Source organism: Neomonachus schauinslandi, chromosome 1 (assembly GCF_002201575.2).
Source record: "Neomonachus schauinslandi chromosome 1, ASM220157v2, whole genome shotgun sequence".
In the NCBI taxonomy this organism is placed as follows: Eukaryota; Metazoa; Chordata; class Mammalia; order Carnivora; family Phocidae; genus Neomonachus; species Neomonachus schauinslandi.
The window spans coordinates 148,514,862-148,542,458 of NC_058403.1; the positions used below are offsets into that span (position 1 = coordinate 148,514,862).

Consider the following 27,597-nt stretch of genomic DNA (forward strand, 5'->3'; position numbering starts at 1 on the left):
GCTAAGTTTGGGAACCCCACACAGAATAAACCTGAAGAAGTCCACACCAAGAAATCATAATTAAACTTCAGAAAACGAAAGACAAAAAAAAATCTTGAAAGAAGCCAGGGAAAATAACATACTAGAACATCAATTCAAATGATAGACTTCTCATCTGAAGCCCTGGAGGCCAGAATTAAGTAATATAGCATCTTTCAATTGCTGAGAGAAAAGCACTGTCAACAGCAAATTCTTATATACAGTGAGACTATCCTTAAGAATGACTGAAAAGACTGCCTGATAGGAAGGAAAACCAAATCCAGGGATTAAACAGATTTGGGTAGCACAAAATCCAACACCATTTGGATTCTTGTTATCTCTACCCAGGGACTGAATAGATAGAGACAGCCATGAGTACTTGGACCATGAATGATACATAGCTTTTTACATTAAAAAAAAAAAAAGTCTTAATAAAAAGTTATTTTACAAAGAGCTTTTAATAATTTGAGAAAATACTCAAGGTAAAATATAAAGAAAACAATAAAAGCAACTCACAAAATCATACATAGTTTTAAATACCTTTTAAGCATATACAAGAAACTGGTAAGAAATATTACAAAATGTCATTAGTGATTGCAATGATTGCCTCCTGACAGGAAATGATGAATTTTTCCTGTTTTTTTATTTTCCAATTCGACTAAAATATTTGTTACTTTTTAAATACTTGCTAGCTGGGTAATTAAAAGCCTAACCACAATGTGCTGAAACTAGTGATCCAAAAAGCCATGATAACACTCAGAGATTATGATCAATTCTGCAGAAGAATGGGGAATGGTCTCAACAAAATGACAGCACAACTACCACTGCATTTTCAAAAAAAGCAGTGTTGTCTTTTCCGTACCTGTGAATCTGTCCGTTTTTATGCAGGTATTCCAACCCTTCCAGCACTTCTTTGAGTATTGTAGCAATGGTAGGTTCATCTAGGACTCCACTTTTGTGCTCCCCCTTTGCCACAATGTGCTTAATAATATCTAGAACAGAACCTGAAAACACAAGACAAAATTTGCCATAAATTTTTGACTCATCCAATACAATTCAGAGCCATTTTGAAATCAAGCCACATGTAAGCCTTTTCATAAACTTAATGGTGTAGGAAAGGAAAAAACAGCAAATACAAGGAAATACAGAACTTTAAAATTAATAATTTATTCTTCATTGCAATCTAAAACAGAAAGCAGCCTAATATCCAAATAGCAGTGTTACCCCAGCATTTCCTTTAGACTTTTACAATAAGAATCTGGAAAAGGTAAGATTTTTAACCACATCTGAAGAATACCTAGGTAAATCATACCCATCAATAACACTTTAGTGTAAGATACCACAAACTAATTTAGGTTTCCAACACTGGATCAGATTATGCAACATTGTACGAATAAATATATAAAAATACAATTGCAATGCAGGTCAAATTACAGAAGAAACGCTTGACAAGTAAAGATCACATGTATACGCAAATCAACTTAAGGGTTAAAATTATTCTTCAGGTTAATAATAATAAAATAGGTAAGGCAAGAAAAAAATGAAAAGGATAAAAATGGCAGTTCTCTTTCAATAATAGCCCAGATGTATTATCCCTCCTATTCTTCCCCAGATCAGAAATAATGCTCTGACTAAAAACTGGGGGGAGAGAGGGAAAAGACACCTATGCAGTAATTAAAATCATAGAATGCTGACTACCATAACTAATTATTATAATCAAAAAAAGTTTGCTAGAGATTCATAAGATTTCTGGCAGCATATGGCCCATAAAGATCACAGAACCAAAACAAAATAATCTCTGATACCAGAAATTGTGCCAAGAAGTAGAATATAACATAAATGGCACAGAAAAGATTGGATTTCCATTTCTTGGCACAAGACCTCGATCAAGAATAAAATTAAAACACACACTTATGCTGAAAACTTGCCCTAGTGGGTGCTTTTATTTCACACACTTACAAGAAAAACAAGAAAAAAATGTACTCCCGAATAGATGGAAAGAAGGATCTAGATGGAATCCTTCAAAACACACACATTTACTTCAGCTCCCATTTGAAATCCACTAATTTGATAAACTTGATTTTAAAAAAGGCATAAATCTAGGACGAAAAAGAAAACAAAGAAGATAAAGAAGAGAGACAACAATCATTTTTTGGAGGAAGGAAAACAGAACAAGTTAACTAACTAAGCAGAGTAGAGCGATCTGAAACTTCGATGCCTGTGGAGGCGTGTGCCAGTGAGGAAACAGCATATCCCTCTAGAGCACAATCAGCAAGGTCTACCTAAGGGGAAGTTAGAGGGGATTGAAGAAAAGGGCTGAAATCAGGAAAACTGGTTGAAAGTTCATTTATCGAGGAAGAAGATGCCCAAATTCCTCCCCCCCCTCTCTGGAAGCCAGGCCACTGCCACTTCCCATGTCCTGCAGGAAACAAGCAGTGTACTCTCTGGAGATAATGAACCAGGAAGGCTCCAGATTCCAGGTGGCGTTTTCAAATACATTAATACACACTTTCCCCTCTTTATTGCTGGGATTCACAAAACTGTGACTCACATAGGGAGAGGCCTAAAGGAGACATTTTGTTCTGCTTAGTTTAATCAATCACATATTAGTCCCCAAAGCAAAGTGACTATACCAACAGGTCGTATGTTTCGTTCTCCTGAGAAATCCAGGTTTCGCAGAACTGCTTAGTAAGAAGACATGTGTATAAATAAATGCCAACTGAATTACATGTTTGTAGTAAAGAGTATCTAAAATAAGGAATGCAAAGGGAGAAATTCCTACTAGGAATTAAAAATTAACACAATTTATCTATTCAACAATTTGGCCATATATGCAAGACCTAGATCTGGGTACCACAAAATATGTCAAGATACACATGGTATAACTGCTGACTTTCTGAGAACTTCCAGTCTGGGGGATCAAAAAAATGGAGCAATAGAGACTTAGGGCATATAGAAAGCTATTAGATCTGTATTTTTAAAGAGTTTGAACCATGAACTCCTTTTTAAAATCGTAGAAGATTTTTAATGATTTCACATCATCAATGATCAACAGGGAAATTAGAGCAGGGCACATCTCCAGTCTATGTCCAGGACAGACATTCTGAATAAGCTATAAAAGAAGTCCCTTCTTCTCCTTTTTTTTTTTTTTTTAAGATTTTATTTATTTGAGAGAGAGAGACAAAGAGGGAGCGCGTGCACATGAGAGAGCACAAGCGGTAGAGAGGGAGAAACAGGCTGCCCATTGAGGAGGGAGCCTGATGTGGGGCTCAATCCCAGGACTCTGGGATCATGACCTGAGCCAAAGGCAGACACTTAACCGACTGAGCCACCCAAGAGCCCCAAGAAGTCCCCTCTTCTTATATACAGTTTCTTTTCCATTTCAGTCTTCCTTATAGGTGGAGGAATAATTATGTCACTAAGACCTTGATCTTTAACTGACAAATCTTGGTCCTGGAAGGTACCCATTTTTTCCCATTTGATTTCTTCAGCATCTTGTAGCATCTAACATGATGATGGTGCTTACAATCCTCCTTCCTCAAATATCAAAATTACATAGAACTCTTCCTATCAACGAAGACATGTGAAGGTAAAGTATGTTAAGTAAAAGAAGACTGTAGATTACCGCTGGATGACTCAATTAACACCTAAGGAAAAGTAGGAATAATGAGAGAAGGCTATAATAGCACACACAATCTTATGTCCCTGGGCACAATCTGAAAGAAATATTCTGGGGGGATAATCTGTTCTCGAACTTTAACACATGAAGGGATTAGCTGGCGAACTGGTTAAAAATGCAGATTTCCAGATCTTGCAGACTGTCATTCAAGAGATCTAAGGTGAGCCCAAGAAGATGTATTTTAACAAACTTGGCTACCTGATGAACACTGTCCACTGAAATCTAAGCATTTCTCAGAGTAAAAGCAGGAGAACAGAAAACAAGAGGGAATGGGTACAAATTCAGTAACAAAGCAAAAATTTAAAATATAGACACCTATTTCAAAAAATCCATCTCATGTCTGCTTTCCTAGCCCATGGCATAGAACATTTAAAAAGCAATGCAAAACTTTAACTGCCCAAGAAAATCATTACTAAATATTAAAATAATATTGAAAAAGTGGCAGAACAGCTGCTGGTTTAGACACTTGTTAGTCTCATAATTACAGCTCAAGTTACTCAGTCAACATGTTCATTTCTTCAGTTTACGTTTATGAAAAAACACTCTTTGAATCCAAAATTAGCTCATTTTGGTTACTAGAATTTCTGCCAAGAAGATTTAATCAGTATTTAGCCACTGGGTTTTATTTGTGTCTTCCTGAGCCATGCAAGGTTTCAAAGGCCACAAAATTTGCTTGGGCTGAGTATTCCATTTCAAACAGACATGCCCCTCCACTGTTGCTTGAACAACCAAAATTGGTCACTATTATTAATACCAGGTATTTTACCTGGGTCCTGCTTAGATTAAAGAAGTTCCCATACTTTTTTATGTCTTGGATGATGACAAAGTTGAGAGCATCCCTAAACAACAAATAATTCACTAAGAGAGTGAATTTAAATTAGGTTTCTTCAATGCCACAATTCATGCCTCTAAGTCCTACAGGTAATCCTCTCTCTTCTCCTTTCAGAAACTTTAATTACTTTGATTTCTAAAACTCTTAAACTGCAGGGATGCCTGGGTGGCTCAGTCGGTTAAGCGGCTGCCTTTGGCCCAGGTCATGATGCCAGGGTCCTGGGATCGAGTCCCACATCAGGCTCCCTGCTCAGCAGGGAGCCTGCTTCTCCCTCTCTCTCCCTCTGCTTGTGCTCTGTGAAATAAATAACATCTTTAAAAAAAATAAAATTAAAAAAAATAATAAAACTCTTAAACTGCAGTTTGGTGCTAATAAATTGCAGAAATAACTACTTAGATCAGAACTGCTTCTAATTTCTGAAGATTAACTTCCTATGCTAATAAATTCCAATATTCAATATCACAGTTTAATTCACAGAGGAATATCGCAACAAGGAAGCAGTAAGAAATGACTATAATTGTGACACACTGAATCTAAACTTACTTTAACCACTATGCCCACTGCTTGATAGGTATAAGAGTGAGAGTTGCAATTCAGTTTACGATTTAATTAGTTTATTAAATTCTACATCAGTGCAATGTTGCTGAATGAAAAATATGCTTTTGTTTTAAATATTTTGGCTAAAAAAGTTGATGTGAAAGAAGGTCGCCTAAACATACGTCTGTTAACTCTGGTTATTTATATTATTTAATTACTCAAAGGAAGCCCCTCCTTATCAATGGTCTTCTCCTCTTACTCTTTCGGCTCCAAGTGTAGGTCCCAATCAGTTCACACCATATTTCTCCATCCTGCCTCCAGAACCTTCTCTGCAGTGTTCCCTCTATCTGGATCACTTCCCCCATCTTTCCCTTGATACCACCCCCACCTCCCACTTCACCTGGCTAATTATGACCTATTCTCCAGGTCTCAGCTGAACATCACCTCCTGAGGGATGTCTTTGTTAACCCCACTGTATCCATTCTCCCTCCGTAAGGTTACATTCTCCTGGTACCTGTTCCCATGGCACTTGGTACTTCTTCCTGGTTCTCTACATACTTATAATTATTTAACTGTAACTCTTCCTTATTACCTATGAAGCCCATAAGAGCAAGGAACTAACAGTATGATTCACCAAAGTATTGGTGATCAATAAGTATTTGATAAATGGAATTTTAACTGAGCTCTAGATCTTGGCAGTTTCTCCATATTTTAAAAATATTTTACAGTTGTGCTTAGTTCTAACTTTTGTTTTCTAAAAAGTGTTTAATGTATCTCTTCAGTTTAAATGTTTACTCACTTTATAACTAAAAAAGCAAGGCTTCATTTACCTAAAAAATGATGTCAATTCTTATTATCTTAAAAGGTTTAGATGTAAGATTATGTTGACTCATGGAAATATAAGTAATTAAAAATAGAGTTAATGGCTGGAACATGTTTGAAAATTATCCTCCAGGAATGTGCTGAGTCCCAGGGCTGGAAAAATTGGGCACTGTCCCAGGAAACCTAAGACCAGGAGGGACAGAGAGGTACATTTAAAAGATATCCCACCCAGCTACATGTCCTGCCACTTCTAAGATCAGGATACATACTCCCTGAGAGAGAAACAGGGATTCTTTAAAAAATATACATTCATTCTGCTTAGGAGTAGCAGAAAGGATGGGGTGGCATACAGGTATGGATGAAGAAATAAAGCAAGACAATGTATTCCTATTCATCAGAGGACTTGTTAGCAAAACATTAAAAACTTTGTATTATACATTTTTGTAAATTACAAATAGAGAAAATTATGCTATAGGTGATCAATAATGAAAGATACAGTATTACCTAATATTCCCATATCTGTCCATACTGAAAGAACCATGCTTGACCACCATCTTGAAAGGTGGTTGGTGTTAGCAAGGATTCCAACCATCATATGAACAGGGCCTTTAACAAAGCCATCCAGTTTCTCCAGTGTGTCACTAATGGATTGAAACAAAAAGGTGATTCTGGCTACACTGAAAAGCATCAAATAACAAGGGATTATTATTAATGGCTAAATTTCTTGTGCATCTACATGTCAGCAAAATGACAGATGCCTGACATATGTCACCTCATTTACTACACCCCAATACCCTAAAATATAGAAAGGTATCGCCATTTGATAGAAAGGTAACAGGTTCAGAGAGTTTAAATAGTTTGCCCAATGACATAAACCTGTTAAGTAGGAAAGATGGAATTAATTCTAGAGCCTATTCTCTTTCCTTTACGGCCTCTCTGGGGAAGTAAGGTGTTCACTGAAGTACAATATTATCAATTCTAAAATCATGCTCCCACACAAAATACGTATGCAAACAAAAACCAAGAAGCACAGTGATGGGAAGGTTGGGTGGTCCTCCCAATCTTGCCACATGATCCAAATCCATGCCTTGGCAAAATGTGTAATTTACTACGTGATGGGCTGGGCCTTCAGGTAACCATAACAAAACGTTCAATCTATACATGACAAGGGCCCGCTGTTGGCAATCAGCAATACTTACATTTTATTCTAAGGGCTTGAGCAGAAATAATTGTATACATACTGCAGGATAAAGCACCATAATTAATTATGTTAATACTGGGGATCAAAATTTTCTGTGTAAGAGAAGAGATTCAAGTATAATTTTTAAAAAGTTTTAAAAGTCTATAATGTTAAACTTGAACTGGAAATACTAATTCCAAATCACAATTTTTAATACACTATATTTCCAAGTTCTTACAACTTGAAGTGATGACAACGTAGTAGCAATGAAATCCCCAACATCCCAGTTATGCTCTCTAAATACCTTTCTCCTAACAAAGATCAGAACCCCTTAGAGTACTGGCTGATTCTGGGACTGGGAAAAGCAACATAAATGTGATCCTAGGAAATCTTGAACCAAAAAACTAGGAAGTAACCAAAGACTAAAGGATTCTTGTCAAAAGGACACAAGAGTAAGCTTAAAGGGAGACCCACTGACAAAATTTTGGACAATCTGAGCATCAAAAAAATAGAGTAAAACTGACTGAAAGTCACCAAATATATAAAATTCTTTGTGTCTATGTAATGACATTCAAAAAAATGAAAGCCTTCCCAAAAAGGAAAAAGGAAAAAAGAAAAAAAAAACCAAACCCTCTCATTTGTTACTGTTGGAGGTGAATATTAAACCAACTTTTTACTCTGAAAATTGGTACTTAAAAAAAAAGAATCAATTATTTATCTTCCATTTTTAGTACAAACTACAATACAGATTAATCAAAGAGCCCTATTTAATGAGGTAAAGTTCCTTCACACAGAAGAATGCTAGTTTATAAATGTAGAAGAAAGGATGCAATAAGTCACCACTCTGCCACCCTTGACAGAATAATTGATTCAAACAAGGATTATGAGTAGATGCTAAAATAATTAAATGAAAGACTTAGGTGGGGGGGTGCCTGGGTGGTTCAGTCGGTTAAGGTCAGTCGGTTCGGCTCAGGTCATGATCCCACAGTCCTGGGGTCAAGCTCTGCGGCTGACTCACTGCTGAGCAGGGAGCCTGCTTCTCCCTCTGCCTCTGCCCCTCCCCCCTGCTTGTGTTCTCTTTCTCAAATAAATAAAATCTTAAAAAAAAAAAAAAGACTTAGGTGGGGAACTGGATACTCACGGTGCCCAAGTATCACCTCACAGATTACTTGCTAGCTGCAAAGGGAAAAAAAGTTAACCTTTCCATGGTGAGGCCTGGCTGTCAAAACCTTAAGCAATCAAAAGTAACATCACCATTAAAGATGTAACAAGACAGGAAATACTTCCTGGTGTTTGAACACACAGCATTACCCACAAAATACTGTCCAAAAACTTTTAACTTAAATCTAATCAAGCCTTTAGATCCAATTTTCAATTTGCAAGAAAGAAGGGAATACAAATCAAGTTAAATATCACCAGGAAGAAATAAGCAGATAAATCCAAAATGTGGGTCATTCTACAAGATAGTCATTCTCAGACCCTTCAGACCAGAACCTTCAACAAGTTTCTGTCAGGGAACAGAGGAAGCTGGAGGGAATCATCACAGATTAAGAGAGATTTAAGAGACATGGCAACCAAATGCAACATGTGAAACCTGTCTCAGCTTATACACTAGCATCTTCAGCAGATACAATATTTTCAGTATCTCCTCAAATGCAAATGTCCATGAACACCAAACCAGGATAAAAAAGAATATTTTTAGTCACTTTCCAACCAACACAAGTTAGCATTTCTTTGTACCCTACTCACCTCCACTTAGCAACTTCATGACTAGCCACAGCTCATCTTTCACCACAAAAGACGTGTAGTAAGACACAATATTAGGATGATGGCACTGACTCATGGCTTGAATTTCTTTCTACAAAGAAAAAACATGATAATTTATTAGATGAAAGCCTCAAACAACACTACAAGTTAGTGAATTCAGATTTGAAAATCCCAAGACTATATGCAAGATCTCCATGGCTCTGAGCTTTTGGAGAATAGTTAAACCAAAAACCTCCTCAGTTTCCCTCAGTCCATTCTGACTGCTCATTCCACCTGTAATCTTTGAAATTAGAAATATGCACCATTGGGCACCTGGGTGGCTCAGTTGGTTAAGCGACTGCCTTCGGCTCAGGTCATGATCCTGGAGTCCCGGGATCGAGTCCCGCATCGGGCTCCCTGCTCGGCAGGGAGTCTGCTTCTCCCTCTGACCTTCCTCCCTCTCATGCTCTCTGTCTCTCATTCTCTCTCTCTCAAATAAATAAATAAAATCTTAAAAAAAAAAAAAAAAGAAATATGCACCATTTATCACAGCCTTACATAGCACCAGAGGCCTCCACCAGGACACATGTTTTTCTTCAAGGCACCCTTGAAAAACTCTCTTGGGAAATCTGGTTTTACAGCCACAGAGGATAATTACTCATAAACAGAGGGTGGTGTTTGTTTTTATCTTGCTTATTTTAAAGTGTCTTTATTTTCTTTTTAAATTTTACTTATTTCAGAGAGAGAGTGAGAAGGGGGAGGGGGAGGAGCAGAGGGAGAGGAAGCCGAAATCAAGAGTCAGAGACAACCAACAGAGCCACCCAGGCGCCCCACTTTATTTTTTTAATTTACTTTTACTACTGAAGTACAGTTGACATACAATGTTGTATTAGTTTTAGGAATACAACATAGTGATTTGACAATTCTATGTATTACTCACTGCTCACAAGTGTAGTCACCATCTATCACCATGCTGTCCATCTTTGTGACTTACTTATTTTATAACTAAGTTTATATCTTTTAACCCCCTTTATCTGTCCCTCCCATCTCCCCAGCCCATGGCAGTGAGACTGTTCTCTGTATTTAATAGTCTGTTTTTCCTTTGTTCACTTGTTTTGTTTCTTAGATTCCACATGTAAGAGAAACTGTATGGTATTTGTCTTTCTCTTACTTCACTTAGCATAATACCCTCTAGGCCCATCCATGTTGTCACAAATGGCAAGATTCCATTCTTTTTATGGCTGAGTAGTATTCCACTGTGTATGTGTGTGTGTGTGTGTGTGTGTGTGTAAAATCACATCTTTTTAAATCTATTCATCTATAGATGGACACTTGGGTTGCCTCCCTATCTTGGCTATGGCAATAAACATATAAACATAGGGGTGCAAATATCTTTTCAAATTAGTGTTTTCATTTTCTTTGGGTATCCAGTAGTGGAATTACTGGATCATATGGTAGTTCTATTTTTAATTTTTTGAGGTGCCTCCATACTGTTTTCTACAGTGGTTGCCACATTTTCTACAGTGGTTCTATAGTGGTTGCACCAATTTACATTCCCACCGATAGTGCACGAAGGTTCCCTTTTCTCCACGTCCTCGCCAACACTTGTTATTTTTCTTTTTGATTTTAGCCACTCTGACAGGTGTGAGTTGATGCCTTATTGTGGTTTTGATTTGCATTTCCCTGATGATGAGTGATGTTGAGCACCTTTTCATGTGTCTGTTGGCCATCTGGATGTCTTCTTTGGAAAAATGTCTATTCAGGTAGAGGGTGCTTTTTGGTTTGTGGGTTTTGTTTTACTTTGAAAATACTGTTTCTTCCCATTTTGGTGAAATAATTAACAATTCTCACTCTAATGAGAAATGTCCTGAAATGGCAAGGTCAGAAACTAAGTCCAAAGAAGAAACCTGAGCTCCATCTAAGCTTACTCTACCTCAGGTTATGAATTTATTAGCTTGGGTGTGATAAAGAAATTTATAGAGCCCTGAGTGATCTGGGCCCTGCTTACCTCTCTAGTCTCAATCCTACTCCCTCACTGCCCTACCCCTATAAACCCCCTACGATCCAGCCACAGTAAACCTCAGGTGAGCATGCTTCTTCTAACCATGGATATTAAAGCTGTGGATTCCCTCTACCTCAAATATACTTCCCTCATTATTTTACCCTGACTAAAAATGCTAATTCTTCCTTCTGATCTAGCCAAAATATCAATTTCACCAACTCCCCAAGTTGAGTTAGGTGTCTCTTGGTTTCCAAACTCCCTGTGTATCTCTTTACATCACAGCACATATGTACTGGACATTTATCTGTCCCTCCCTGGTGGACTGAGAACTCCATAAAGCAAGTACTTAAAAGTGGATCCCTAAATGCAAGCTGGTGGATAGTGCACACACATACACACACACAGAGACTGGACTATTACTCAGTCATAAAAAAGAATGACGTATTGCCATTTGCAACAGCATGGATGGACCTAGAGGGTATAATGTTAAGTGAGATTAAGTCAGAGGAAGACAAATACCATAGGATTTCACTCATATGTGGCATTTAAGATACAAAACGAAGAAAATAAAGAGACCAAAAAACCAGACTCTTAAATACAGAGAACAAACTGGTGGTTGCCAGAGGGTAAGTCTGGGGTGGGGGGGTAGATAAAGGGAATTAAGAGAACATTTACTGTGACGAGCACTAATTAATGCACAGAATTGTTGAATCATTATACTGTACACCTGAAACTAATATAACACTGTATGTTAATTGTACTTGAATTTTAAAAAAATCCATGAAAAAAAGTGGATTCCCTAAACACTGCAGAACTCATATTATACCATAATTTCTTATTTTTCTGTATCCTTCACAAAACTTTAAGCTCAATGAAAGCTAAGACTCTGTATTCCTGGCACTTATCACTGTGCCTGGCACCCAGTACACCTGCAATAAATATTTACTGAATGAATTAAATCCTATAGTACTTTATACAACTCTTTTCTTATTCAAGTATTATGACGTTGGTATTTGTACAGTAAAAATCAATTGTGTAAAAGTTGCCCATAATCTGATTCAAAAGCAGTGCTCCATGAACATTAGTTTTTCTTTTCTCATCTTCTCTACTTGAATGTAAATTCCTTTATAGCAAGGATCTTGTCATACACATTTTTGCAACCCCCAAAGTCACCAGCACAGTCTTCGGTACTAAAAACTAAGTAAAACTACACACCTCCCTGTTAACATAGTTATACAAGATTACAAGAGATAAGAGAAATACATATGAGAAGGAATACATGACAACATATATTGCCAATGAGTAGTAAAGATAGTAAATACTACAAGAATTCATTGGAAAGAACAGTGAAGGTAGGCAAGCAGTCCTCTCAGGGGAGGTGGGAATCAAGTTTAGTTCTGCAGGATATGGGGAAATTACAACAGTGTAAGATGAAAGGCACACATAATTACAAAAAAAAAAAAAAAGATGAAATATGCAAGACATTTTAGGATGCAATGAGTAGACCTGTCTAGGGTAAGTGGTTCATGGTTTCAACAGATATCTACCAAGTGCCTACTATGTGCCAGGCACAGTGCTAGGTGCTTGACTACAATGGTGAGCCCTCAAGAAACCTATAGTCTGGTGAAGACATTAGACAAATATTAATTTAACAACACAAAATGATAAAGAGTTGGATAGGAGAAGTACCGGATACTACATGAATTTACTGGAGAGGCAAATTATCAGAAAATAGGAATGATAATCAGGGAAGGCTTCCTGTAAAAAGTTTTACTACACTGACACAGGAAAGGTAACTAGACTTTATGGGTTTGACTGTTTTAATAACATGGGACCATATCATAAAGGACCGTGTAACTGTGTTCAAGAATTTAGGCTTCATCCTAACAGCAAAGGGAAGGCATCAAAGGTTTATCTATACCGTTTCATAAAAATCATTATGGCTGCAATATAGAAAATAAATGAGAGAAGGCAAGACTAGAAGCAAAGACACTGTTGAACGCTGTTGCTATGACCTGGGTGAGGGATGACGGTGGCCTGAAAACTGATAAATAATCACTCAGTTTGGATAATCACACTGTGGTTATGTTACTGTTAGAAGATGGGTGAACAGCATTTGGGAACTTTCTGTACTTCTTTTGCAACTCTTCTAGAAGTTTAAAACTACCTCAAAATAGGTATATGAAAAATACATGGCGGGGCGCCTGGGTGGCTCAGTCAGTTAAGCGTCTGCCTTCGGCTCAGGTCGTGATCCCAGGGTCCTGGGATGGAGCCCCGCATTGGGCTCCCTCCTCAGCGGGGAGCCTGCTTCTCCCTCTCCCTCTGCCTGCCGCTCCTGCTTGTGCTCTCTGTCAAATAAATAAATAAAAATCTTTTAAAAAAAAAATAAAAATAAATTAAAAATACATGGCTATATGAATGGAAAGAAAAGAAGGAGTCAAGAGGTATACTGAAGAGGTATAAATCATAGGACTTAGTGACCAACTGGATAGGGGAGGGGAGATAGAGGGTGACAATTCACACACATAGAATTGGGGTCAAACGGTCCAATGTCTTAAACGTGAAGCTAAGGGTTTTCAGCTCTACCCTGAGAGGGGGAACCACCAGGGTCCTCTAACAGGAGGCTATCAGAGAACCATCAAATTCAAACTGAAAGGGCCTTAAATATTTCTTTCCTTCTCTTCTATTCCTTTAAAGGTGGGGGGTGTGGGGGGGGGGTTCCTTTATCTTAACTCCCATCGGAGTTATCCTTTTCCCTTTCCTTTCAAAAGCAAAAATAAATATGTAAATGCTTTGCAAGAGTGCTATATTCACTCTGACTCAAATTTCCCAGTAGCTCCCTCCCACATCGAAGTGAATTCCATCCGTCCTACTGAAAGTGCTTTCTTGAAAGTCCTGTTACCTGCTGCTGCCAGAGGTTTTGTGTGGACTTCTCTGTTCTCCACCTGAAGCTTTCTCAAGCATTGCTTAACGATGACTTTTCGTTCTTTCCTGGAACTCGTTCATCTTGATTTCTAACATTTACTCCTGGTTTTCTAACTACCCCGACACAAACAGTTTTCCTCCACTTCACACCATTCAATCAGTCCCCAAATAATGTTAATTTACTCATTCATTCATACTAACTGAACACAATAAAGTCCCTGCCCTCATGGAATGTTCATTCTAAAATTAACAATTCGGGCAACCCTCTTGGGTCCCCTCCCTCCTCGGGAGCTTTGTGCTATACTTTGCAATTGCTCAATAAACCTTGCTTTGCTGCCCACCAAAAAATAAATAAATAAATAAAACTAACAATTCTTCCATCTATAAAATGTCTAGGGAATGTGTATTCCTTTCCCTTATCACTGTCACTGCCTGAGTTTAAAGTCCTAATACCTCTTGGTGTGGCCCTGTGTACCTCAAACCATGGGTTGCAACCCACATGGGCCATGACACAAACTAAGTAAAGTTAGAAACAAAAAAAATAGAAAATCAGAGTGCATTCCACAGAATATAATTAAGAACTGTTTTATGAAAACGTTGTTTCAGTTATATTAATATTTATGAATATATACATAAAAATGAATTCTTTCCTAATTCTAAACCCCTTCCTGGTAGGGTTTCTATCTCTGTCTGTTCAAAGCATCCCCAGCCCTGGTGGGCCAGAACACAAAAATCTCCACAGAGGCCTCCATCTTTGTAATGAGGAGCATGCCTCCTCCTCTTACTTCACAGTATTTGACACCTCTCCTAGGCATCTGTCATGCTTGGCCTTATACAGCAGACAAGAGCCTTAACTCTTCATTCAACTGGACCGTGAGCCTCCCAGTAGAAGGAAAGACATTTTAAGCCTCTTTATGTTCCCCTCAGCTGTCTGGCCAATGAATCTAGTCCTAGCATCTACCAGAGAAGAGAAAAAGCTCAAAACACTGCCTAGTGTGCCTGTGAGTAACATCTCCAGAAAAAATAAATGTAGTAAGATTTGACAGCTGATTTTCCCATCACACTTAGCAAAGGTTGTCAGACAAGAAAACATTTTGACAAGAGAAAGGAGCAATACATTGCCTCCTCACTAATAACTGTCACACAGGATACACACCTAGAACCTGGTTCTACAGCACCCTTTCTACATTAGAGACCATTTTGAAAACAAATTTAAAATCATGACACCACAAGTGTGGTATGCTGATCTAATAGATTTTCTAAGATAAACTAAAGGGCTTGTTATCTCTTAGAAATGGAGCCCTTCTCACTCAGATCTCAGGTCCTTGACACTACAAATACCAAAAACAAATCCAGCCCTCTTTATATTCCCAATGTTTCTTCAGACTTTGGTAGGATCTCACTTGTTTGCCCTCCAAAAAGGCCAATTATTTTATTTCTTTTTTTATTTTTTATTTATTTTTTTAAAGATTTTATTTATTTATTTGAGACAGAGAGAATGAGAGAGAGAGAGCACATGAGAGGGGGGAGGGTCAGAGGCAGAGATGCGGGACTCGATCCAGGGACTCCAGGATCATGACCTGAGCTGAAGGCAGTCGCTTAACCAACTGAGCCACCCAGGTGCCCATCCAAAAAGGCCAATTATTTTAAATTTGCTTTACTAAAGGGGCGCCTTGGTGGCTCCGTCAGTTAAGCATCTGCCTTCAGCTCAGGTCATGATCCCAGGGTCCTGGGATCTAGTCCTGCATGGGGCTGTGTGCTTAGCACCGAGCTGGCCTGTCCCTCTACCTCAGCCCCTCCCCACCACTCGTGCTCTCTCTCTTCCTCTCTCAAATAAATAATTTTTTAAAAAAAATTTGTTTTACTAAAAGTCACTTCTCCCCCTTACTTATTTGCCAAATATATAAATACTATATTTTAATGTAAAGTTTACTGGACCATGTGGGCAAAATTATAGAGGTCTAATTTATTTTTTTTCTTTTACTAAGCTATACCAAATTTGCATTCCTCTACAAGTAAGGCCCTAGTGTAATAACACAAATATTATTTTCAAGATGTCAAATATCTGAGAACAGATGTTCTTTCTACTTTTGAACCAAGATTATACTTAGTTACTATTACATGAAATAGAAGAGACTTCACTCAGAAAGACCTGATTTTTAATCCAGACTGTCACTTATTGTGATTTACTTCCTTCATCTAAAATGGAGCTACCACCTGTCTCATGGAGGTGTTTATGAGGGTAAAGTACACTTAAGTGCCTATCACTAAAAAGATGTTTGCTGTTACCATCATGTGAGCACAGTCAAGTTATTTAAACTTTGAACCTCCATTTCTTTAGTCATGAGGTAATAAATAAGACTTTCATTCACCTTTATGATATCCTTATCAGTTATATAAAGTAACTGGCAAATGATACAAATTCATACTGGGCTTCTCAAATTTCAGTCTTTTTTTTTTTTTAAGATTTTATTTATTTATTCATGAGAGACAGAGAGAGAGAGAGGCAGAGGGAGAAGCAGGCTCCCAAGGAGCAGAGAGCCCGATGCGGGACTCGATCCCAGGACCCTGAGATCATGACCTGAGCTGAAGGCAGATGCTTAACCATCTGAGCCACCCAGGCGCCCATCAAATTCCAGTCTTAATAGGTAGGTTAAAAATTCTGTTTTTCCTCAAAACAATTAGTTTACAATTTACAACCTTCTTTTATGATCATTGCACAGTTCAAATATCCAAATGATGCTCTAAGGGGTTGTGGGCATCTATAAATCCAAGATCACTACCTAGGATTTCCATCAGCATCTCCTTTCAAGTGTATATTCTCTCACCAAAGAGGCCCAAGACCACTCTAGCAACTTTCTTCTTTAGCTTTTGCTCACACATTACCAACTCCTGAAGAGATGCATTTGTTTAATCTGCTAAAAGGTCAATGCATAATTCCATTATCTCGTTTCCTTTTATTCCAATATTCCCTAATACTCAGTACAGGCTCAACCAGAAATTAAATCCAACCTGGGAACAGAAAGACTTCTGGAGTGTCAGATCATCCCAGTGCTAACTCCTGCCTATCACTAGCTGTACATGACCTTAGAGAAATACTTAATAAAAGAAATACTTAATAAAGTAACATTAGTTCCTATTTGTATGGCAGTTTATACTTTTCAAGTACTGGATCATTTCATCCTCAAGAAAAACCTCATGAAGGGGGCGCCTGGGTGGCTCACTCAGTTAAGCATCCAACTCTTGATTTTGGCTCAGGTCATGACCTCAGGGTTGTGAGATCAAGCCCCGCATGAGGCTCTACACTCAGCATGGAGTCTGCTTGAGATTCTCTCTCTTCCTCTGCCCCTCCTCCCACTCTCTAATAAGTAAAATCTTTTTTAAAAATTTAAAAAAAAGAAAGATAAACCTCATGAGATATACAAAGCAGATGTTATTATTTCCATTTTAAGCCAAAGAAACTGAGGATTTACAAAGTTAAATGATTTGAGAATCTATCTCATGTCCTTTACTGAGCACTTACTATACACTTAAAACAACTCTGGGTATCATGGCTCATAAAAGAAGTACAAAACAATCCCTGTGTGTCTAGCTTTTAATTCCACAGAACAGTTCTTGCAGCTATTAATCCCTGAGACTCCCTTTCTTCTCTTTTTCCCTAGCTTTTGGAGAAGGCAATGCCACCTTCTACCTCTCATCTTGTATCAGTGGTCAGAATGCAGATTGGTACCATGTTCCTAGGAGGCCAAAGCCTTTTAAAGCATATTCCATTTGACCAGGTATCACAATTGCATGATACTAGTTTCAGGAAAGAGAGAAGCAGCATTGTTTAAAACAATAAAAAAGAGGAAAAAGGTAATTGTCCAACAAGAGAAATAGGTTAAATAAAATGTGATCTACCTATGCAACAGAATACTACACACATACTGAAAGGCATATTAATTCATATTTATAGACACAAAGAATTTGATAAATTTTTCAATGAAAAGAACAAGTAAATGATTACATTATCATAAAAATACAAAGATATTTAAATGTGCACAGTCTGAAAAACTATATAGCAAGTGTTAATCTCAGAATGGGAGGATTACAACTAATTTTTTTCTATTTACCTGATTTTTATAAATTTTACAATAAGCATTACTTGATGAGCAAATCACAACACCTTTTAGAAAAGTAATAAAAAATTTCAAGTTATTTCCCACTCTAACATGAATACACATAGGAGTATAATTCCCACATAAAAAATATGAGATGTGCATACCAGGAGTTCATCCATGCTAGTTTGACATTTCTCAAGGTTTATCCGTTTGATTGCCACTTTCTCCTTCTTAGGGGCACAATATGCTGCTTGGACCACAGCCGTTGCTCCACTCCCTAAAGATAAATACATAAATGAGTAAATAGATGAACAGATAAGAACATGACACTTCTAATTCCCACACATTTTTTTTTTTGAATGCTGAAACTAGCAGGTAAAAAAAAAATTTTTTTTTCCTGCTTTGGTCTTTTTTTTTCCTTTTTTATTGTTATGTTAGTCACCATACATTATATCATTAGTTTTTGATGTAGTGTTCCATGATTCATTGTTTGTGTATAACACCCAGTGCTCCATGCAGAACGTGCCCTCTTTAATATCCATCACCAGGCTAACCCATCCTCCCACCCCCCTCCCCTCTAGAACCCTCAGTTTGTTTTTCAGAGTCCATCGTCTCTCATGGTTCGTCTCCCCCTCCGATTCCCCCCCCTTCATTCTTCCCCTTCTGCTTTTTTTTTTTTTTTTTAACATATACTGATTATTTATTTCAGAGGTACAGATCTGTGATTGAACAGTTTGGCTATTCTGGACATTGCTGTTATAAACATCGGGGTGCACGTACCCCTTCGGATCCCTACATTTGTATCTTTGGGGTAAATACCCAGTAGTGTAATTGTTGGATCATATGGTAGCTCTATTTTCTATTTTTCTATTATGGAACCTCCATACTGTTTTCCAGAGTGGCTGCACCAGCTTGCATTCCCACCAACAGTGTACGAGGGTTCCCCTTTCTCCGCATCCCCGCCAACATCTGTCGTTTCCTGACTTGTTAATTTTAGCCATTCTAACTGGTGTGAGGTGGTATCTCACTGAGGTTTTGATTTGGATTTCCCTGATGCCGAGCGATGTTGAGCACTTTTTCATGTAATTCCCACACAATTTAAACAAGAAAATAATTCGGGGTGCCTGGGTGGCTCAGTCGGTTAAGCATCCGACTCTTGATTTCAGCTCAGGTCCTGATCTCAGGATTGTGAGACTGAGCCCTGCACTGGGCTCCATTTAAGATGTTCTCTCTCCCTCTCCCCCTCACCCCGCAGCTCGTGCACTTGCTCTCTCTCTAGAAAGAAAAGTAAATAATAAAATAAACAAGAGAGTAATTCTTACCTTGTTCCTACACTCAGCAACACATAACACCCCAAAAAGTCGGGTGTCAATAAAAACCAAAGCCTTGGCCATTTCACAGAATTGCTAATAACACCAGAAGGGAGGAAAAATCAAAACGGCCACAGTTCCAATTCTAGAGTATGATGGCACAGGCTCGCATTTCCCCATTCCTCTCCTCTAAACAGAACTGAATAACCTAGAAATAATTTAACAGACAATCATACAATGACCCTGACAGATGGAAAGAAGGTAGATGAGCTAGGGGCCTTGGGATGTGAGGAAAAGCACCACTGTGAGTTCACTGGGTTTTCCTCTTATGTCCCATATATCCATGAACAGCCTACAACCCGGAACCACCAACACAGACAGACAAACAAATGAGAAAATCTTGCTTTCTGGCCAAAGGACTATAAAAGGGGAAGCTTAGCAGAGACCTAGATGGGAGACAGACCCTCCCCAGGACTCCCCAGTCCCTATCCAGGATAGCGGGGGACCCCAATTCACTACAACATCGGCATCAGCAGGATCTCCACCCCATCCCCAGATGGCAGTAGGCCAGATTTGCCACACTTGGAGTAATATACAGCCAATCTGCCCTTAGCAGTAGCGGAGATGGGGACCCACACCTACCAGTCAGCCCAGGCAACACCTGTAGAGATCAAGCAGGAGCTCCTGCGATGCCAGAATAATAAAGAGAATAGCACTGCAAGAGCTCTGAAAACTAAATTATCACAGGAAAGACAGAGCTCCCAAAAGCAGGCCAGAACCTACACAAGCAGGCCAGAACCTACACGCTAAACCTAAATAGAGTTAGTACCTACTAAAATAAAAGATTTAAGCAGGATAAAGACTCTCCTCACATTAATATCTTAGATGTCCAGGATAAAATTTTTTAAAAATCACACATCAAGAATGAGGAAAAACACACATGAATAAGAAAGAGAACCATACTGATGCCAACACCAAAATGAACCACAACCTGGAATTATCTGACAAGAATTTTAAAGCTGTCATCATAAAAATATTTCAATAAACAATTAAGAATTCTCCTAAATAAAAAATAGAAAATTTCAGCAAAGAAATAGTATTAAAAAAAAAAAACTACCAAATGGAAATTATGTATACAACTGAAATATGCAATTTCCAAAATAAAAATGTGTTGGATGGGCTCAACAATAGAGACGACGGAGGATAAATTCAGTCCTGAGGACAAGATCAACAGTTTACTTGACCTATGGTTTCACTTATACGTGGAACATAAGGAATAGCATGGAGGACATTAGGAGAAGGAAGGGAAATATGAAGGGGGGGAAATGAGAGGGGGAAACGAACCATGAGAGACTATGGACTCGGGGGAAACAAACTGAGGGTTTCAGAGGGGAGGGGGGTGGGGGGATGGGTTAGCCCGTGATGGGTATTAAGGAGGGCATGTATTGCAATGAGCACTAGGTGTTACATGCAAACAATGAATCATGGAACACTACATCAAAATCTAATGAAGAACTGTACAGTGACCAACATAACATAATATAAATAAATAAAGCCGTCAGTGAATTCCAACTTGCTCCTTTGTTTCTCCAAGCAGCTAGAATTATCTCTTCCTGTACTTAAAAGTGTATATGTATATTGTTAAACATTGTCTTGATATAAAATTTGACAACCCCCCAAAAATATAATAAAATAAAAAATAAACAGAAAAGGGACTGGAAAAAAAAAAAAAGAACAGAGTCTCAGGAAGTGGTGGATAATAATAAAAAAATCTAAAGTCCACGTGGTAGGTAAAATAATGGCCTCCCACAAAGTATCCATGTCCTAATCCTTGAAACCTGTGAACATTACCTTATATTGCAAAAAAGACTGCATGTGTTATTAAATTAAGGATGAGAAGACTACCCTGGATAATCTGGGTGAGCCCAAGGTAATTATAGGGTCTTTCTTTTATAAGAGAAAGGCAGGAGAATCAGAGTAGAAGATGAGATAATGGAAGCAAAGGTCAGAGTGATGGGACCATGAACCAAAGAACAAGTACTGATATACGCAACAACATGGATAACCATGAAAATATCATGCTGTGTGAAATAAACCAATTACAAACTGTATGACTCCATTTATATGAAATGTCCCATTCAGGCAAATCCATTCAGAAAATACATTACTAGTTACCAGGGGCTAGGAAAAGAAGACAATGGGAAGTTACTGCTTAATGGGAAAAGGATTTCTTTCTGGGTGATGAAAATGCTCTGGAATTAGACAGTGGTTGCAAAATGCCATGAATATACTAAAAACCACTGAAATGTACACTTTTAAAATGGTGGGTTTTATGTTATACAACTTCTACCTCAATTTCTTAAAAAAGATTAGAGAATACTACAGACAACTTTAGCTTGGGGCGCCTGCAGGCGGTACAGCATAAAACTCTTGGTATCAGGGTTTTATTTTATTTTTTATTTTTTTTAAAGATTTTATTTATTTATTTGACAGAGAGAGACACAGCGAGAGAGGGAACACAAGCAGGGGGAGTGGGAGAGGGAGAAGCGGGCTGCGGGACTCGATCTCAGGACCCTGGGATCATGACCTGAGCTGAAGGCAGTCGCTTAACCAACTGAGCCACCCAGGCGCCCGATATCAGGGTTTTAAGTTTGAGCCCCACGTTGGGTGTAGAGATTCCTTTAAAATAAAATCTTTAAAAACAAAAAACAAAAAAACAACAAGTTTAGCTCATAATTCCACAATTTAGAAAAAATGGGCCAATTCTTTGAAAACAACTATCGAAACTCAGTCAAGATGAAACAGATAACCTGAATAATACTAACACTATTAAAGATATCAAATTTGCAATTTAAAAGTTCTTGAAAAATCCCAGGCCCAGATGGTTTCACTGGAGAATTTTACCAAACACTGACAGAAGAATTAACAGCCATTTTACACGTTTTCCAGAAATGGAAGAAGTGGGAACCAACTCATTTTATAAACTAATTACTACCAATACCAAAACCAGACAAAGACATCACAAGAATTAAGAAAACTACAGACCATTCCCTCTCATGAATTTAGCTGCAAAATCCTTAACAAAATATTAGCAAATTGAATCCAAAATAGCTAATACAGCACAACCAAGTAACATGCATTCCAGGTATGCAAGGCTGGTACGATATGAAAAAAATACATCAATGCAGTACATATCAATAAGATATAGAGAACAAAGGCAAAAGAAAAAAAATTAAAATTCCTTACAACTTACAGCCCTGCTTGAGACAGGCAGAGTGACCTTCCTCAAGGAGCTTATTAGCTGCCTCAATGTTAATACTTCTAGAGGCAAAAGGCAACCTTAGCTTGACATTAGCCAGACCTCCAGGATCCCGTAAAAATCCTTTGGAAACTACCTTTATCTCTAACCGCCCCCTTCCCAAGATAGACGTTAGCAATCATCCTCTAAGCATATGGCCCACTGATACACATCTGAAGAGTCTTATGACTAAAGTTTTACTAGACAGTAGTAAATGACCTTGTCCTAACAGCTTAGCCCCTCAAGGTCCTGGAAACCTTGCTTCCAAATTCTTTAGAGACTTCCTTCCAACTTGAAACTATATCATCAGTCACTCCTCACAATCCCAGTGCAGCTCTTTCTGCCCAGAGGTCCTGTCCCCGTGCTTTAATAAAACCACACTTTTTTGCACCAAAGATGTCTCAAGAATTCTTTCTTGCTGTTTGTTCCCTGACCCCAACATTTCACATCAGTATGATTCTATTTATGTAGAATGTCCAGAATAGGCAAATCCATATGCAGAAGGAGATTAGAGGTTGCCAGAGACTAGAGGAAGGGGGAAATAGGGAGTGCAGCTAATGGATATGGAGTTTCGAGCCATGACAATGTTTTGGAATTAGACAGTGGTGATGGTTGCACAGCTCTGTGAATACACTGAACTGCATATTTTAAAAGGGCAAATTTCAAAGTATGTGAACTATATTTCAATAAAGCTGTTACCAAAAAATCCCTTCAAGTATGACATCAAATTTCTAATAGTATAAATGTGCTACAGATATTAAAATTTGAAAACAATTTACAGGGCGCCTGGGTGGCTCAGTCGGTTAAGTGTCTGCCTGCGGCTCAGGTCATGATCCCGGGGTCCTGGGATGGAGACCCGCATCGGGCTCCCTGCTCAGCGGGAAGCCTGCTTCTCCCTCTCCCACTTCCCCTGCTTGTGTTTCCTCTCTCACTGTCTCTCTCTCTGTCAAATAAACAAATAAAATCTTAAAAAAAAATTTACATATACAATTATATAATTCAATAGAATTTGTTTGTTATACTGAAATCCATTTGAAAGTCCCTGACCAAAGCCAAACATACACAACCATAGTCAACAATGACATGGATAAACCCAAATCACAACTGACAAACTAAGCAAAAGCTCTGCACAAAGCTCATGATATGCAAAATTCAAAATAAAATCCAACATTCAAGAACACATTTGCCATTCAATGACATTATCCAATAGTGTACTTGAATCATTTTGATAATAGATTAGGACCACTAACATATTCCTTGATAAGAAGGATCCAATAGGCTACTATTGAAATAGTTTGCAATCTGCTTCTTCACTGAACTCCCTTTGTTTTGCACATGAGTATGGGACAGAATTAGGCAGTACAGTAGTGCCTGGCATTAACTTTTCTCCCTCCCCCAACCTTTCCTTTCCAAGTTGTTTCTGCATGGAATCCCTTTAGAAAATTTAACAACTCTTTTGCCTTCAATGAGAGGCTGCTGCCCCACTCTGGGAAACCCCAGAGGAAGGAAGCTAATCATGCAGGTCACATATCTGTCAGGCTAAGATGAGAGGCGAATTCTTAAGTCACAGAAGACACAATGAGACCTCTACAGGGTACCTTAGGTCCTAGATAACAGATGTCTTCTAATATGTAAATGTATTGCCTGATGCTTTTTCATTTAATTTTTGCAAATGTGCTACCTAGTGGTATTTTTTTAAACCAGTATTAACTCTCAAACCAGTTACTCTACCCCTGGATAACCAAGCATTGATTATTTACTGTATACTTATACAAAATCTGAAATACCAGCTTTAAACATACTAATGTCATATCATACATAAACCAAAACCATGCTGGCATTAAAAATACAGACATAGCAATTTGGGGAGTTTAATTGTTATTAATTCCTAGTCATTATTAAACACAGAATTAATTTCACTAATAATGAAATACTAAACTTAGGTATTATCAATCATAATTGTCTACATACTAAAATACCTTTCTTTTACACAAAGAATCACTCATTTAATAAATCTCCCTAGAAGCAAGATGTGATTTAACAAATGGCCAAAAGACAAAGTCGCCAGCATTTCCCATATTAATGATAAAAAGAGACATGCAGGCTCCAGTTTTTCCATGCTAACAATAAATCACTTTCACTGACCTTCATATTATCTTCCCCAAATACCAAAACATTATTCAGCAATTGAAAAATATTCTGAAGTTCTAACATAAAGGCTTATGGTACTGCAGTAAAAACTCAATACTCAACACCACTAATTCAGAATAGCTAATGATGTTCTATCTTCCATTAGAAAAAATTTATTCACAGAAAATAACAATAATGTAGAGAAGAATACCTTCAAAATGTCTTTATAATCATTTTAGCTATTCTCCAATTTTTTGAAAGACTTTGAAAACACAGGATTAGAGATACAAATTCTGGGGCCCCTGGCTGGCTCAACGGGTAGAGCATGCGACTCTTAATCTGAGGGTGGTGAGTTCAAGCCCCACATTAGGCGTGGAGCCTACTTAAAATAAAAATAAAATAAATTATTTTTTAAAAAGAGAGATACAAATTTTAAAAATACTCATCTCTTTAAAGCATGTTCCTTTATGAGAAAATTTTCACACTACAAGTTAATTTACAGAGTTTCGGCCATCATTTTTCTTAGAGTAAACAGAGTCAAATAGAAAACATCAGCATGCATGGCACATAGTAAAAGTAAATGGTATTTTGTAAAACTTTTACTTCAGTACAAATACACATGCAAATTGTAAAAGAGATCTCTTCCGAACGGTTTAAGGAAAAGTGTAAAAGCTACTGTTCTAATGCTCTCTACAAGCATGGGACTAATATGAAGAATAATATAACGGAAAATGTAAACCAGTTTCCAATAAAACATCCGGACTCAGACTTTCACTACTTTAAACAGTTGTGTATCCTCCATGCACCATTCCCTACATCCCCGTTTCTTCCATTCTTCTGTCCTCTCCTAGTGAGCTCTTATTTTTGAAGATTTTATTTATTTGAGGGAGAGTGAGTGAGAGAGAGAGAGCACAAGCCGGGGAGGAGGAGACAGGCAGAGGGAGAAGCAGGCTCCCCGCCGAGCAGGGAGTCTGATGTGGGGCTCGATCCCAGAACCCTGGGATCAGGACCTGAGCCGAAGGCAGACGCTTAACTGACTGAGCCACCCAAGCACCCCTCCTAATGAGCTCTTAAACTGCAGTCTTAACATACAGTACATACATAATGGATTAAGTATACAAAAATATGAATGAGCTTTCTCCTAAAATTCTTCAAATTGGGTAATTTCATCCCTCAAGACAGAAAAGGAGATGCCCAAAGGCATGAGGAGCACTAAAAAAATTTTTAGTCTCTGGCCACTTTACTAGACCCAGAAATGTAAGAAAGGAAGTTAAAAATGGATATTATTCCTAACTGCGAGGAAAAAAATAAATAAATCAAATCAGTGGAAGATAATTTCTTCCAAATTTTGGCCAGCCATCATTATAACAGATACATTTTCTAAAGATTTTAAGTGTTCTTTTGTAAGGTTTTGCATTCAACTAAAGAGCTAGCCCAGACTCTTCATTCTGAAAGATGATTAAGGCACTGTCAACTGAATCAGGGAAAATACAAGGAAATTATAATTTTGAAAACCCTTTTCTCTTGTCAGTGTCATGTTGAAAATTAAAGCTCCTAGAACTGGTAAAACAGCTGTAAGAATAGTCATCATCATAAAAATCATGCTATTCTCTCCATACAAAGATGAAAATAAAGACACACTGCCATATGCTTTGAGTAATTATTCACACAGCCTGATGGTTTTGTAATGAATCATCTCTCTGTCCCCTGTTCACTCTGGTAATCTCTCATCTCAACGGATGGTAACTCCATCCTTCCGGATGCTCCAGCCAAAACTCTTAGAATCTTTTCACATCTAATCCAATGGCAACTCTCTAACTCCAAAATATGTTATATCCAGCATCTGATTACTTCTCACCAACTCCAATACTACCTCTCTCCACTGGATAAACTCTCCTTCTACCCTTGCACCCTTATAAAACTATTCTCTATATAGCAGCCTGAGTTATCCTTTTAAAACAGTTTATATTAATCCTCTGCTCAAAACCCTGCAATGATTTTCATTCTTACTCAAAGCAAACGCCAGGTACCCACAATGACTTACAAGGCTTCACCCCGTCTTATGGTCAGGACCACAACCCTATCACCTTACTCTTCTGATCTCTTCCCGTCTGCCTCCTCACCCCACCTCACTCTGCTCCAGCCACTCTTGCCTCCTATTCCTTAGTCACATGAATGTGCTACCATTCCACTTCAGGGCGTTCACCCCTGCTGCTCCCTCTGCCTGGAGCAAGCTTCCTGCAGATAACTAGAATACTTCTTCAGGTCTTTTCTCAAATGTCATCTTCTCAGTGAGGTTTTCCCTGACCTATTTAAAACCCACCTCTAGGGGCGCCTGGGTGGCTCAGTGGGTTAGGCTTCAGACTCTTGATCTGGGTTCAGGTCATATCTCAGGGTCCTTGGATTGAGCCCTGCATTGGGCTCTGCACTCAGTGCGGACTCTGCTTGAGACTCTCTCTCCCTCTGCCCCTCCCACCGCTTTCTCTCTCTAAAATAAACAAATCTTTAAAAACAAACAAAACAAAAACTCACCTCTATCCCTAGCAGTCTCCAACCCCTTTCTCTGCTTTATTTTTGTCCTTTATCACCATAGATTATAAACTCCACAAAAGCAGGGATTTCTTTCTGCTTCACTGCTGTATCCCTAGCATCCAGAACAGTACCTGGCACGTGACAGAAATTCAATAAACATTTTCTGAATAGATAAATTGACCAAGCAATGATATATATTTTCAAGGAAAAAAATTACTCATTTAAGGCAGAGCAAACACAAAAATGGCCCAATCTTCATGGGCATGAGCTCATTATTACCATCATGAGCATTAACATCCATCGAACACTTATTCTGTGTGCCAAGTACTATGCTGAGCACTTTCTTTACTTGCATTTCATTTTTTCATCTAATACAATAATAATAATAATTACAAAAATAAGACTTATGTCATAAACTAGTAAGAGGCAGAGCAGGGTCCAGAAACCAGAACTACATAATGACTCAATACCATGCTCTTAACTGGT

The 27,597-nt window shown here is 38.2% G+C and overlaps 1 protein-coding gene across 1 annotated transcript in view; it reads right to left on the reverse strand.

Annotated features, from left to right (window-relative positions):
• OXSR1 (oxidative stress responsive kinase 1) overlaps window positions 1–27,597 on the reverse strand; it is a 93,454-nt gene that overhangs the window by 58,789 nt on the left and 7,068 nt on the right. The window contains exons 2-4 of the mRNA XM_021677556.1: window positions 18,006–18,118; window positions 8,818–8,926; window positions 881–1,022 (exon numbers count right to left, since the gene is read on the reverse strand). Of these exons, the coding sequence (XP_021533231.1) occupies window positions 881–1,022; window positions 8,818–8,926; window positions 18,006–18,118 (364 nt within the window). The remainder of the gene's footprint in view (window positions 1–880; window positions 1,023–8,817; window positions 8,927–18,005; window positions 18,119–27,597) is intronic.